The sequence below is a fragment of the Gossypium hirsutum genome, chromosome D13, assembly GCF_007990345.1.
Source record: "Gossypium hirsutum isolate 1008001.06 chromosome D13, Gossypium_hirsutum_v2.1, whole genome shotgun sequence".
In the NCBI taxonomy this organism is placed as follows: domain Eukaryota; kingdom Viridiplantae; phylum Streptophyta; class Magnoliopsida; order Malvales; family Malvaceae; genus Gossypium; species Gossypium hirsutum.
The window spans coordinates 3,585,769-3,600,852 of record NC_053449.1 but is presented as its reverse complement, the minus strand read 5'-3'; the positions used below and the strand labels follow the sequence as shown (position 1 = coordinate 3,600,852).

At 29.2% G+C, this 15,084-nt stretch overlaps 1 protein-coding gene across 2 annotated transcripts; it reads left to right on the top strand.

Moving 5' to 3' along the window:
• Positions 1-9,891: 9,891 nt before the first annotated feature.
• On the top strand, positions 9,892-14,075 carry LOC107919056 (uncharacterized). Of its 2 annotated transcripts, XM_016848586.2 has the most exons (4): positions 9,892-10,924; positions 11,267-11,961; positions 12,216-12,563; positions 13,749-14,075. In XM_016848586.2, the coding sequence occupies exons 2-4, from the start codon at positions 11,293-11,295 to the stop codon at positions 13,818-13,820; spliced, it is 1,089 nt and encodes a 362-aa protein (XP_016704075.1). In that variant the 5' UTR covers positions 9,892-10,924; positions 11,267-11,292; the 3' UTR covers positions 13,821-14,075. The 2 variants fall into 2 exon arrangements, with proteins under 2 accessions (XP_016704075.1, XP_016704073.1); XM_016848584.2 differs by lacking the exon at positions 9,892-10,924 and having other exon boundaries at positions 10,933-11,961.
• The last annotated feature ends 1,009 nt before the right edge of the window (positions 14,076-15,084 follow it).

Genomic DNA, 15,084 nt, shown 5'->3' with positions numbered 1-15,084 from the left:
AGAAAAATATAAAAGTTGGGATTTTTATGCAAGAAAACTTAAATAACATGAAACTAAAAACATTCAACAAGAAAATCTAAAGTAATAAACATTAAAGGAACAAACTTTAACAGAGTTAAAGTAAAAGAAACTAAAATACATTAAACTAAAGCTAAAAATGTTTTTCAACCAAAGAACAAGGACTTAAAGTGTAAATAAACCTAAGATACAGTGATAACTAACAATAAGAACATCAAGAACAATAAGTAAATACATAAAAAATAAACTTTAAACTAAGAATGAAGAAGAGAAAATGAAAACCTTAGAAAAAGTGCAGAAAAACTAAGAGAAAACTAATCCTAAAACTAAGCTAATTTGTGTCTCTCTCCTTCTCAACCAATTTTGGTTATTTTAGGTTGTCTTCTGATGAGTTTTTGTTGTCAAAAATACCCCCCACATAGGCTTTGGGTTATTGGTGGACTGGGTGAATAATGACTACCAATTTTGTCCTCTTGACGATGTCAATGTCGTGATACCCAGAAGAGGTTATTGCTATATCTCGAGCAGTGTCGAGCCTTGGGGTCCTTTTTGAAAGGTGGATACCGTGATACCACTAAAGGGTGCCTCTATTCTTTAATACTGTTGGAGGTATCACGATTTCAAGGTATTGATATCGCAATACCTTTTTCCTTGGTGTCATTCTCGCTCGTTTTTTACAATCACAAGTTCCTACTTACAATCATATCAAACGTACCATTACATCCTTCAAGCTAACATCCTATAAAGACAATTCCAACCATAACATTATATTAACAAGTCCATACAACCATAAAATCTCCAAAACATCTTTATAAGCACATATCTCCTATTGTATGACAAGTTCCACACCACATTTGGAATTTCATACCAAACCATGAACAAACACACTATCAACTAAATACATTCATCACACAAGTATAGAACATACCATTTTGTAGTAATTACTTAAAACATATACATAATTCTCCTTTTACATGCCACATATCCCAAAATAAACTTTTTCAAAACAAACTACCAAAAGATAGTTGGATAGTGTGATCTTCAAGTTGATCCGATTTCCCAATTTCAGAAAACGATATCTACAAGAACGATAAAACGACACAAGTAAGCTTCAATAGAGCACAGCAAGTTCAGAGGTTGAAACGATAAACTTACCATATAATCACAACATAACATTTAACAACAATGTTTCTAAACATTAACCCTGTTGACCACAATCATTCAATAGGTAAATTTTAAATACACAAGTTACATAACATACTCAACTATTCCAGATCAAGTCACGATTTAATGTCGGAAATCATGTCAATGTCTATATAACTTACTAGTAAAATTTTTAAATATTTAAAAACAGCCCGATGAATGATATAAACAGATACGGATACACAATTATCCACCCAAGACATGTTGAGACAATCCAACCAAGAACACGCTTGAGCACCTAGTGCCAAGCTCGTAGGCTTTACATCCGCCCCCAGAAACACACAAGAATCACTGTAAATGTAACTCGATAGTCCGTAACAAATGCTGGACTCCGGTATATTCAATGTTTAATATCAAGTCAGGAATCTTCTTATCATAGGTCAATCCTGTACAATGCGCAAAATAACCTATTGGCATGCTAATTGTATCCTATCCTATGTTCATTCAAGCTCGATATACAAGATCATATAACATTTTACAATTCAAATCATTTTCTCACCTTGAACTAATTTATAAGAATTCAAATACAAATTTACATACATTTTAACATACCAAAGTTTAGAAATCAACATAATAATACCAATTAAACCAAATTAAACCGTATGAACTTGCCACGGCTAAACTGTAGAGATATAGTAAAATTTAGGGACTAATTAGCAACTTTCTCTTTTCCACAATTATCTACTAGTTCTTGATCTATAAATTAGTTTATTTCAATTTATTAGCTTCAAATTCATGTAATATTCAATTTAATGCATCTGTCTTCCTATTTACAATTTGTTCAAGATAGCCCCAAACTTTTACACTTTATTAGATTTGGTCCTTAAGACCAAAACGAGATTATTCTCACAATTAACCTTTATACCCATTGAACCGAATTCATAACCACCCCAAATCAGTCCTCACATGCTGAAATTTCACAAGAAAACATGTTATATTTACTTTATTTTCAATTAAATCCCTAAACTTAAAAATACTACGAAATTACTTGACAAAATAATCCTATTTCAATATCAAGCTTTAAACTCAAGAATAAACATCAATAAAACTTCAAGAACAACCATAGTAAGTTTTTAATACTTTAACAGTTTCACAAAAATAGTCCCTAGGCTAGCTAGATTAAGCTACAACGATCTAAAAAACATAAAATTTACAAGAAACAATTAAGAAAATAACTTACATGCATCAATTCAAGCATGGATGAATGTTGAGCTTAACTAAGGTATCTTTCCTTTCAAATTTCCGGTAGAAACAAAGCTAAGGAAGATGATAAACTTTTTTTTTCTTTATTCATTATTTTCCTATTTATAATTTTACCCTTTTAATATAACATCAAATTCAACTAATTATAGCCTTAACCATCTATTTACAATAATAATGATTCTATTGCTCATAAATCCTTCCATTTATGTTATTTGAGTCATTTAATTAATAAAGTTCAATAGTGATTAGGTTTTACATCTTTTACGATTTAATCTTTTTTTCCTTAATTCACTAACCAAACATTAAAATTACTGGACCAAAATTTAATATGACACTCAAATAACCTCGTAAATATTAAATAAATAATATTTACTAACTTACTCATCGAAATTGTGGTTCCAAAATCATTATTTTCGACACCACTGAAAAACAGACTGTTACAGTAATACATGCGATCCATTTCTTTTTCTCATTATTTTCATTAATTCCATATTATTGGTTTTACATGCAATTCATTTCGAGTTATCTCAAGCTAGCAGAAGGATCGATTGGAGATATATAACTAAGGCTCAAATAATTTGTAATTAAGTTCAGACTTTTCATCTATTAATTATAATATTATTTAATCATGGAGTCATTTCACTATATTATCATGATTGAACTCTCCTTTATTATATACCATTACGAAAGTTACTTATCAAGTGTCGTCTAATGACCTTATTATAAGTATATTACCCTTATAGAATGTCCTTAAACTCTTTGGGATTAATTCGTTCTTCCAATATGATTTTATTTTATCTCATGGTAACCATTACATCTTCATGAAAAAGTCAATTACTAATAAATAGTAATCAATTCATTTGTCCTAAACAAATGATCATTGGCCACGTTACTTTTCCATCTTTATGTAATGCTAATGAGAGGATATTATTATCCTTTATTGAGTTATGAATTTCATTATTGTAAATAAAGTTATGTCATGCAAAAGTCATATACCCAACATACCAACTTTCGGCTATTTAATTATTTGAACTCAGTTTTTCAATATATCAAAGTATATGAGTCGCGCACACATAGTCATTCACTTACTTAAGATTGAGGTAAGTCACACTATGAATGTCACAAGTGAATTAATCCATAAACGGGTCTAGGATTAATTCGACTTGGGTTATTTTCTATGTATTGTCAATCTAGGCTATCACATCTAAGTGTCTATCTTTTGAGAGTAAATCACTCTGATACCCAAGACAAGGTATCCTCCCATTTGGACTTGATAAACGACCTAATAGCCCTTTAACTTGATTTGCTCAAGTTCAATTCATCAGAATATTAAACTTTTAGATTACCTACTAATACAAGTTATCTTTTTGCAATACAATCCGACCATGTGTACGCGACTCATATACTTTGATATATTGATAAACTTTAATAATTTGGCTCTCCTTTTTTAAGCAAAGTTTTCCTAATTTTCCACAGAGCTATCTGGGTTTGGTATCTTTACTTTTTATTTCAAAAATTTAAATTTTTTAATTTTTTGAATTTAAAAATATAAGTTTAATTATTATTATATTTAAGTCCATTACGGTAGTGTTTGGAAATGCGCTTAGTAATTGAATTTGAGCGTAGATGTTGAAGTAACCGTTATAGTTTATGGATTCCACCAAACTTAAGGAAGAGGGTGAGAATTGGAGTAATTATATAGGTAATTACATTCAAATCTAATTTTAAAATTTTATTTTTATTATAAAATTATATTATAAGCATGACATGTATGAGTGTTTGGGATAGTTATGACAAAAAAAATTATATTATGAAAATAATTTATACATATTTTAAAGTTATAACAAAAAATATATTATTTAAATCTTAAAAATTTTATTATAAAAAATAATTTACATGTTATAAAAGTTTTATAATATATTTATTTATAAAAATCTATGACCAAGTATGGACATAACTTATTTATGTGTCCATATACTATATAATGTTATAGTTTTTTTATCATAATTTATTTATGAAAATAGCTTTTAAATTTAATTACAAAAAAAAAATATTATATATAAGAAGTGTTATGAAAGTTTTGGACAATTTATAAAACCATTTTTTATGAATGTTAAACATTATAAATTTTATATTATTTTGACTTAATTTACGTATTATGAAAAGAGATATAACCTATAGCAGATGTTTTTCTCCAAATTAAATTTATATAAGTTTTTATAATTAAAGCTAAAGACTGTTTGAATTGTGAACCTACAAATAGAATAGGTTTTTTTACACCGTATCGTGAGGGTATGATATATTTGAGAGAATGGTGGTAGGCACAAGCACCATAGACAACTTGTGAAATCTTTAATTTTATTCATTCAAGGCTTCAAAATATGGTTAAAAAGACATTTGTTGTTCTAAAAAAATATTTCTCATATTACCATCACGTTAGTATAGTATAAAAAAGGTGGGTCATACTCGTATGTTTTATATTTTATAACTTCAATTATAGGTGGAATTGAGATGACCCATATACTTCGAAGAGTGCATAGAAAAAGGAGGTTTTCATAATCTTAATGATCCATATTCAAATTCAGATGACGACGAAATCAATCAAGAACTAATAGATGGTGATAAGAAGCATATGTTAAATATTAAATATGGAATAACCCAACAAATATGCACTGGAACAATTATATAAAATTACATATGATGTTTATTTTTCTTGCTATTTTTATCAGGAATCATATTATCATCTACTATTTTAGACTAATTTAATACATATAATGATTTGATTTTAATTTTTATTACTTGTTTAGAAATTATTTATCATACTAATAATTTTTTATAGTAATTAAATTTTTTTAAATATAAATTATGTAATTGTGTAATACAATTTGTATTACCAAACATGGCATAAGGAATTACAGTGTAATGTAATTACACTCTGTCAACCAAACACATCTAGAGAATTACAATTCTTTGTAATTTGTAATTATTACTCTAATAATTACACTTTTATTCAATTACTCTGTGTTGTCCAAATTAACCCTACACAATTTTTTTGTTATATGATTTTTTTTTTCAAAACGTCATATCAACAAATTTAACAAAATATTAGCAGAGTTAACAATTGAACTTAAATTTTGACATCTAAATAGTATACGGACTGCAATTGAAATAAAAGTAAAGAAACTAAATTCTAAATATATGAAGAGTACACTGACTTGAAACATGTTTTAACCGTTATAATCCGAGCAATATTATGTAAGAGATAAAGTAATATTTAGTCCTTAAACTTGTCAACATTTCTCATATTGATCTCTTTACTTTTTTTGGTCTGCATTAGTCCTAGTACTTAGTAACTTTTCTCAATTTGGTCCTTAGACTTGAATTTTGCTAAACTATGATGACTTGGCACTAAAAGACTATTCCACGACGTCACTTGACAATTTTTATATAATTTTTTAAAAAATTTAAACATCATATCATTATATTTTAATAAAATCCAAACTCAATAAATAAATTTTTAAAAAAATTATCAAATTCAAGTACATAATATGGCAAAATACTCTTAGGTCGGTGAAGCGTGATAAAGGCTGGAACAATGTGTGTGGCTGCCGTTGGCATAGGGCCGACAGTCATTAATTTGAAATAATAATAAATTAATAAAAAAATTAATGAAAATTAGTGTTAAGACTTAACACCGACACTTATCTGTATTATGTGGTGTATATAATTGCATTTATTGAGTGGTAATTTTATAATTTTATTAATTTCTAATTAACTTCCAAATTTTCAGGTTTATTGTTGCATTAATGCATTGTCATCCCATATTATTTTTTTAAACATTTTTCCATTTTATTTTCTTTTCGATGTGAACATTTTCTCCAGAAAAATAATTTACACCATTTTACATGGTGGAAGTTTGTTATTTAGGTAAGGTATTAAAATATGTTAATTTTTAATTAAAAAATATGTTTAGTTAATAAGTTCATGTTTAAAAAATTAATAAAATAAAATAAAATATAAATTTATTAAATGCTAAATAAAAGCATATACTTTAAAAAATTAAAAATAATAAAATACATTTAAATGGATTTGGGGTAATCAAAATTATAAATATCAGATAAATAATTAGAATATTTTTCAATTTAAATCAGAACATGTCTATATAAGATTATGAGATTTAAATTGAAATAAATTTTAAAAAAAATCTCTCACATGGTTTATATTATATGATACTCGAACTTGAGTACTCAAAGTTTTAGGACTTTAACTTCACTAACATTGCTAAAGTTCCTATGCTTAAATATAGGGATGATCAGTTCAATTCGATCCAGTTAAGTTTTTATTGTATTTTTTGAATTGTCCATGAATCTTCAGTTTGGCTCTTGATTTTTCATGTTAATTTTGAGTTTTGGACTTTTGACTTCATTTTAATAAAATGAGTTATATTTTATCGTTTTTAAGTATTATTTGACAAAATCTAAAAGCAAAACTTCATAAATATTGAAAAAAATTTAGTCTACAGATACGATAAATAGAACGAAAATAGAATGTGTGAGGAAATAAGGAAATGAAAAAAGAAATGACAATACCAATATTTATTTACGTAGTTTAGACACAACAGTTCTATGTTTACGGAGCCTCGCTCAGGATATACTCTTATTCAATTACCAAATCAGTCAAACGTAACAATTCGTCTCTATCGACTAAAGCCCATAACCTCTTATATGTCAAGTTCATGCAAGCCCAATAAAGAACATTAGTTCACTCAACATACGTCAAAAGCAACTCAAGAGTTTGTTGCACAAACATTAGTAAAATAACAGTAATATAAAGTTTTATATTAATCATAAGATCGAACAAGAACAATATATATAAAACTGGAAAAAAAATAAAAAAATTTGAAATATTATACTGGTAGTTGAGACCTATATAAACAGTCTCCTTAAAATAGATTCGGCCGCTCCTTTGGTGTTGGAGAAATGGTGGTTGACTGTCTTCTAGGATACAACAACAAGATGAGCACAGCTGCAGTGATCAACAAATAGTAGCCTTGTCTTTGGATGTCACTAGAAAACAGATTGGAAAATATACAAAGAAAATATATCTCGAAAACTTGGAAAATTTCAATGTGTCTCTTTCCCTGTCAGATTATTTAGTTTTAAATAATTTTAAAAAGACTATTATTCTTTATTCTATTTTCCGATCCCATAAGAACAAACCTATATTAGCATACCTTTCTTTTTTACTCGTAAGAGGGTGTAGATCAGTGTACCTCCCATTTCACAAAATATTAACTATGTTATTTTCCACTTTGATCATCCATTTTAATCTTATCAATATAACATCAATTTTTACTATTTACAATATTAATTTTATTATCATCACTATTTTTATTTTTACGAAATTAATCTCACAATTTATCCAAACAATTTAGCATGAAGACAAGAATCATCACTTGTAATAAGAAGATGATACTGAAAAAATTACGAATGTGCCAACAACCTTCTAATCTAGTGATAAGAGCATTCGTATTATGCCATTAGAGCTTGAATTCGATCCTTCATAATCACACCTCTACTCCCAATTATAAAAAGAAAAAAGAAAAAGAAAGTAAATTGCCTAGATAACCACTCTAAAATTACTTTATACCTGTTTTGATCACTTTAAATTTTTTACCAAATATAGCACTGCAATTACTAAATATTTATGTTTTGGTCACTGTTTCGTTAAAACCCAAACGAAAAGCTGACTAGAATGCCAAGTATTGCTGATTGTTCTACCAATTGTATATATAATTAAATATTATAAAAAAATAATTATAAACTCTGTTACCATTCCTAACCTCGAAATCAAACCCTAACCTCCAAAATCGTTCAACTCTAAACTTCCATTATCATCCCTAAACTCAAAATCAATCCTAAACTTCAAAAATCATTGAATCCTAAACCCTCGTTACCATTCTTAATCTTGAAATTAAATTCTAAATCTCCAAATCATTAGACTTTAAATTTTTTTATCATCGCATTTCATTAATATCCAAACAAATAGTTGGATTGTTAAGAAAAATCAAAGAAATGCAATAATAAAAAGAGTTTAGGATTTAATAGTTGCTAATAAAATCCTATTTTTTTGGGTCAAATATAGCACTGCAACTACTAAATATTTCTTTGGTCATTGTTCCATTAAAATCCAAATGGAAAGCTGATTAGGATGCCACATACGGCTGATTGTTCTACCAATTGTGTATATAATTAAATATTTCAAAAAATAATTATAAATCCTATTATCATTCCTAACCCTGAAATCAAACCCTGACCTCCAAATTCATTAAACTCTAAACCCCATTACCATCCTTAAACTCGAAATCAATCCTAAACTCCAAAATCAACTTTAAACCCTCAATCCTATTCCTAACCTTTTTAAATCTCAAAATCCTAATTACGTAAAGGACACCTTCTGGTATTTTGCATCGTGCATTGTGTAAATGTATCAAAGTTTGGAGTTGAAGATTATTCTAATTTTAATTAATATATATTTTTCTAAGGTATTAGTTTTACAGCCAATATTAAATTTTAATTTCTTCAAAATTTAATCTTTACCTGATTGATCCAACCAAGCAAAAGCCAGTACTATACATTTCAATATAATATATATAATATTCCATTGAGAATAGAACACCCAATAAAAAAAACTTGAGTTGTAGGCCGCTAGCTATAGATGTTGGAGTGTTTCCTGTAGTACAAATTTATATGTTTAATAGATTGTGGTCTAATTCTCCACTTGTCCTCATACTCTTTTGGTTTTCAAAATTTAGTCCTTCTGTTTTTTTATTCCTAGAATTTAATACTTTACTTATCTGATTTAAAAATTAACACTACGTCTATTCGGCCATAATAACTAAAATTCATTCAAAGGAAACTTTTGTCCATCCATTAACCCATAATTGTTGAAGAGGCATCAACAGCCTTCATAAACATTTCTATAATTGACTTCCACCAGTCAATGCATGATCCAGAGCCTTGGAGTGAAGAGGCATAACAGATTTCAGAGCATCTCCATACTGCCTGCGCTAAAGGAAAATGAAACAAAATATGTTCTGTTTTCTGGAACCTTTCACATCTAAGGCACTCCAAGATACGTCCGCAATGTCGCCAGCATAGGTTCTACTTGGACATGCAACAAATAAACATTTTGATCTTGGGATGACATCTAAGGTTCCATACTAATTGATCTCTACTAGTCATTTAAATGCGTTACCAAATTTAACATAAATATATTAAAATTTTTCTCAATTAAACTTTAATAATTTTCGAATACAACGAGAGAGACTAAATTGTAAAAAATCCACAGAAAACAAGGACTGGATGGAAATTAAACCATCAAATGAAAGTACATTACTAGCACAAGTACAAGCTTCTTCGACTTCCCATTGTTGTCAATAGTACTACACTACTCTTTGAAAAACAACCCCCCCTCCCCCAACCCACGCTTTCCTTTTCCTTTCTCCTTTCTCCTTTCTCTGTGTTTCTACCCTTTTTCTTTTGGATCCAAAATAAAGTGATGTTTTTGCTCGTCCTCCCTATGTAGCTGCTCACATTCTCATCATAAGCATCTCCATGCATGTTCCCAAGGGAAGTACTGTAAGATATCGATGTTCTAAGTATATTCAACTATTTTCATGGCGTCGCTGCCTGTATTCCCCCCCCAAAGGATTATGTTCTTTTCCTTCAAAAGCAAAAAACCCTAGCTTTTGCTTATTGTTGATGTAATTTTGCTTTCTTAATGAATATTCATCTTGCTTCCAATTCATATCATTTACTTCAGCATTTTCTGTAGCTTAGCTATTATGGGCATTAGCATTTCATCCAGTATACTTCATTTTTCTTTCTGGTTTTCTCATTGGTACCTTACCATTCTTGCATATGGTTAAATATAAAATTACATTAAATTCAATCTTTAAATGGAAATTAAAACTCTCCTACCATTATTTTCTTCCTCCAAGAACTAGCACCTAATGAAAAATTTCATGTCATTGATCTATTGAATGCTGAGTTGATGAGGGATATGTCACTGTTTCATCTCTCTCTACATCTTCCCAAACCTGTTAAATTAGTATTTATTAAATCTTATAAAATGGAATATTTAAGCCTAATGGTAGTTTGACTTTATACAATTTCGACATGTAGCATCACCCATTACAACATATGATTGATAATGAAAGGTAACCTTTTTTAATATATAATATAAATCCATTAACCCTTTCTTTTTGTGGCCATATATTTCAGTTCATTCATCATGTTGGTTTATGCATTATAAAATCCAAATTGTCAGCCTCTTACTACAGTTAAGTAATATTCTTATAGTATTTCTTTATTCACTATATAATCATGTCCTTATTTGTATAATATATACATAACCTTCTTTCCCTGCAAATGGAGGTTTTACTTTTCTTCTCCTCTTTTCCTTTTGTGAGGATGCTCATCTTTCCTCTATAATCTGTGTAAGGCTTTGAAACATTTTTGCACCTTTCTTTGTTTCTGTTTTCTTTATATATATGTATATATATTATGTAATATTGTTGGAGTAATTGGATAGAGGTTACCATTTCATGAGATTATTAATGTTTTCATGCATTTAGGGTTTAATTTTCCATACCTATGCTTAATTCAACAAGCCCTAGTATTAAGGGCAAAAGATTTGTATCAAGTCTTCAACACCAGTTTCTGAGTTTTAGTCCTCAGATCTATTGCATCCTTGTTTAGCAATTGTTACATTTTCATGCTTTGATTTAAAGCTTAACCTTTCTGGGTCTTTTCCCCCTTTATTTTGTGTAATGAATTAGCCAGGAATTTAGCAAACCATCTCTGCATGTCTTCTCTACATCTAGAAAATTTGTTCTCAATTCCTGAAGCCACAGATGAATATTTATGGCCACTGACACAAGATAACAAAGATGATGGTAAGAATTTCTCAGCTTCCATTCAAACAGATGGTCATCAATGCTCATCATCATCGTCCCAAGCTGTCATGGATAATGTAAATGGGAATAAACTGGATCCCGTTTTGGCTCTTGATCAAGGAATTCCTGCACTACTATCAGATTACACCATTGAAGATAATGCGAGAACTGGTGATCAGCTTGGTACAACAAGCAAGTTCATTTTAGAATCAGTTGATCACAACATCGTGGGAGAATCAATGCAAAGCATACTTGATTACCCCATTGATGTCAGTTTGTCGGCACCTCTTGAAGATTTGGACGACATAGATTTGGTTCCGCATGAAAGTAGCAGCCGACAGCTTCCTAGTACGTATCAAGAAACTAGGGATGCTCATATCAATGCCAAACGAATCAGTTCCAAGACTAGGGGAAGAAATCATAGGTTTAAGCAAGGGTTAAACATGGAGGATTACGGAGAAGGAACAACAATGAAGAAGCAGGAACATAACGCCAAGGAGAGGATTCGAAGGATAAAACTGCATGCAGCTTACTTGGCACTTGGAGCTTTGCTTCCCTCAGATTCCACCGGATCAAAGGTTTGTTGTCAATTGATAGGTAACACTATGGTGGGTTTGGATGGGTGATTGGGTGCGGTACGGTGCGTTTAGCTTACTTTTTGTCTCACGCTACAGTATCGCTACAGTATCTAATTTCACTGTCACCGTTATTTTTACACTAACTGCAGGTAAACGCATCGCCCATCCAAACTCACCCTAATTCAACCATGGATTTTACTATGGTAAAAAGTAAGAATTATTACGATGGTAGTTGATGTAAACAATGTTTGCAGAAGAGAAAGAGTACGGCGCTTATAATTGACAGAGCAGTTGAATACATACCAGAGCTGGAGAAAGAAATAGAGAAGCTAACTCTGAGGAAGAATGATATGTTGTCAGCTATTAAAAACAAGAAATCTTGTGCTGTGCTCAATCACTTTCAGCTCCGACAACCATCGGTTTCGGTGCATGAAATCAAACAAGGTGAATTTATAGTACAAATATGCACCCAAGAATATCCAGATTGTTCTTTCTTAAACCTACTGCACAATGTAGAAGAAGAAGAAGAAGGTATCTGCATTATAAGTGCTTCAACGCACCGAGTTTCGGATCATGGACATTGCTACCATTTACATATACAGGTACATACATGCATATTTACATATTTGAGCTGTAATAATATATAATTTTTTGTATTGTTAGTGAATCAAATAATGAATATTTATTATAGAAAAATAAAATTAATTGAATTTAATGTTAATTTTTTTAAAAAGTTAGTAAAAGCCAAAGTTTGATTATTTTATAATTATCGATAATCCTCCTCCAAAAATTATTTTATGGACCCTTCCCACCACATCATCCATAGTTAATTTTCAATTATTTAATGATATTTCAACAATTTTTTCAATGTCATTGACACATAATTTTGATAATTTTTTTTATCTTGAATTTCAAACTTCAAACTTCAAACCTCAGATCTCGACCATCAATTCAAGTTTGAGGTTCGAGTTATGAGTTTAAGGTTGAAGTTTAAATTTAAGGTTCTGGGTTCAAGTTTGGGGTTTTGATTTAAGGTTTGGTATTCAAGTTCAAATTTAGGGTTCAAGGTTCACTGTCAGGGTTTAGGATTTTTGGTTCAAGGTTTAGGGTAAAAAAATTATCAAAATTATGTGACAATGATATGAAAAAAATTACTGAAATATCATTAAATAATTAGGAAAATGGACCATAAATAATGAAGTGAGAAAAGTCCATAAAATAATTTCTCGTAATTCTTTTATAAAAATTTCCATTTTTTCCAGGGGTAAAAGGAGTTGCATGCAATTTCTTTACCACTATTTTTTTTTTGAAAATAGTACTAGATAATTATTTATTTAGACAAATGAATAAAAATATGTGGTCATGATGATTTTTATTTGAGGAAGTCGTCATGATGATTATAATTTTAAAAAAATACAAGTAAAAGTATTTATGTAATAAAGTTATAAAAAAATTAATATAAAAATTAAATGTAATATTAATTAATATAGTAAAGATAACGATTTTTAAGTTTAAATCTTATAATTAATAAAATATAGAAAAACATAAATATTTTCAAAATAATAGTAATTGCTTTGTAAGAGGAACGAGGAACATAAATTTTCATCTCTACCAAATATATTTTGGGTTAGTAGATATATAGTAAATCAAAGTGAGATTTTTTTGGCAACACTTTTATAATATTTTTATTTAAAACTCAATTTTGCTGTAGTTTCAGTTTATATGTACTTTTCATCATTCTACTCCTCTAAGTGCATATTTTACTTCATTATTTGGAATTTGAGCAGATGCATGAGAGGTTAGATGGAGAAAATCATATTGCAAGTTTAAGAGAAAAGGTAATTTCATGGTTATGCTAATTCCCTAATTCTAGTTTTGGTGATAAGGGTTGTTAATTCCCTAATTCGACCCGGAATTTGACTTGAGATTCGACCCTATATAATAAAAGGTGACAAATATTTTAAAGGGAGGACCTTCTTCTTCTCTATTTTTAGATCAGAATTATCTCTCGTTTGTCTTTACATCCGTTGGTCCAATGTGTAAACAAAGGTTATTTTATTAGTATTTTGTTTATTTTTCACAAAATATTACAAATTATTTTGTGATAACAATTATGCCACTATTTTCCTTCTAATAATTCAGGATGGATGAGAATAAATAATCCATTTGTATGTCAATTCCAGTGAATGTTTTGCAGGTTATTAAATGCAAAAATAAGATTATTTTGTGATAACAACTATGCTACTAGATATTTTCACCATAAAGACGGTCGAATATTTGTGATTTCTATAATATTTGGATCTACAGATTTACTTTAAATTATTTACCCTAAAATCAAAATCAAAATTAAAATAATTATCGATAGGATGTCTAAATATGTTAATATCATAAAGAGATAAATCTTAAAATTATTGTTGGAAAATATGAAACTGATAATTTAGTGTCAAAAAAGAGTGCTCACTTCCCTAACCATCAAATCTGTATGAAGACGGTTTTATGTAGGATGCTGGCAATTTATTGAACTGATTATTTGGGCTATATTGATAATTAGGTTGACACTTGGGAATCTTATAGTGGTGATTGGATTTATTCGAAATTACCCAAGACAATCTCTTGGATCGTGATTCTAGTTACTAAGCTCTCAAGAGCCCATATTTACATTGCTTGATATTATTATAATGTATTAAATTTATTTTATTGTTGTTTAAGTGGTATTGATATAGATTAGGAATTAAGCCTATATATTTGACAGACTTGCATAGGTGAATGTATTGAAAGTTAATCACTTAACATGTTCTTGTGAGAATATTTTTATATGAGTGCAATTTGATAGTAAATATTATGCTGTGATTTTAGTTGATGTATTCACAAGGGTGAATCCAATGATGAGAGTATCGAGTCTTCAAAGCATAAGGGTGAGGAAAATATCATGGGATGTGATTGAGTAGGTTCACTTTGTGTAATCGTTGAAGAAAATGGATATTTCTCACCGAGTTAGGCTCTGCGTAAATAAGAAAACTAAACTGCGTTTTATTGTTTTATTTTTGATGGTTGAAGGAGTGCCCACTACCCTAGCCACCAACTTCGTCTTAATAGTTTGATTCTCAGTAAATGGTTAAGTTA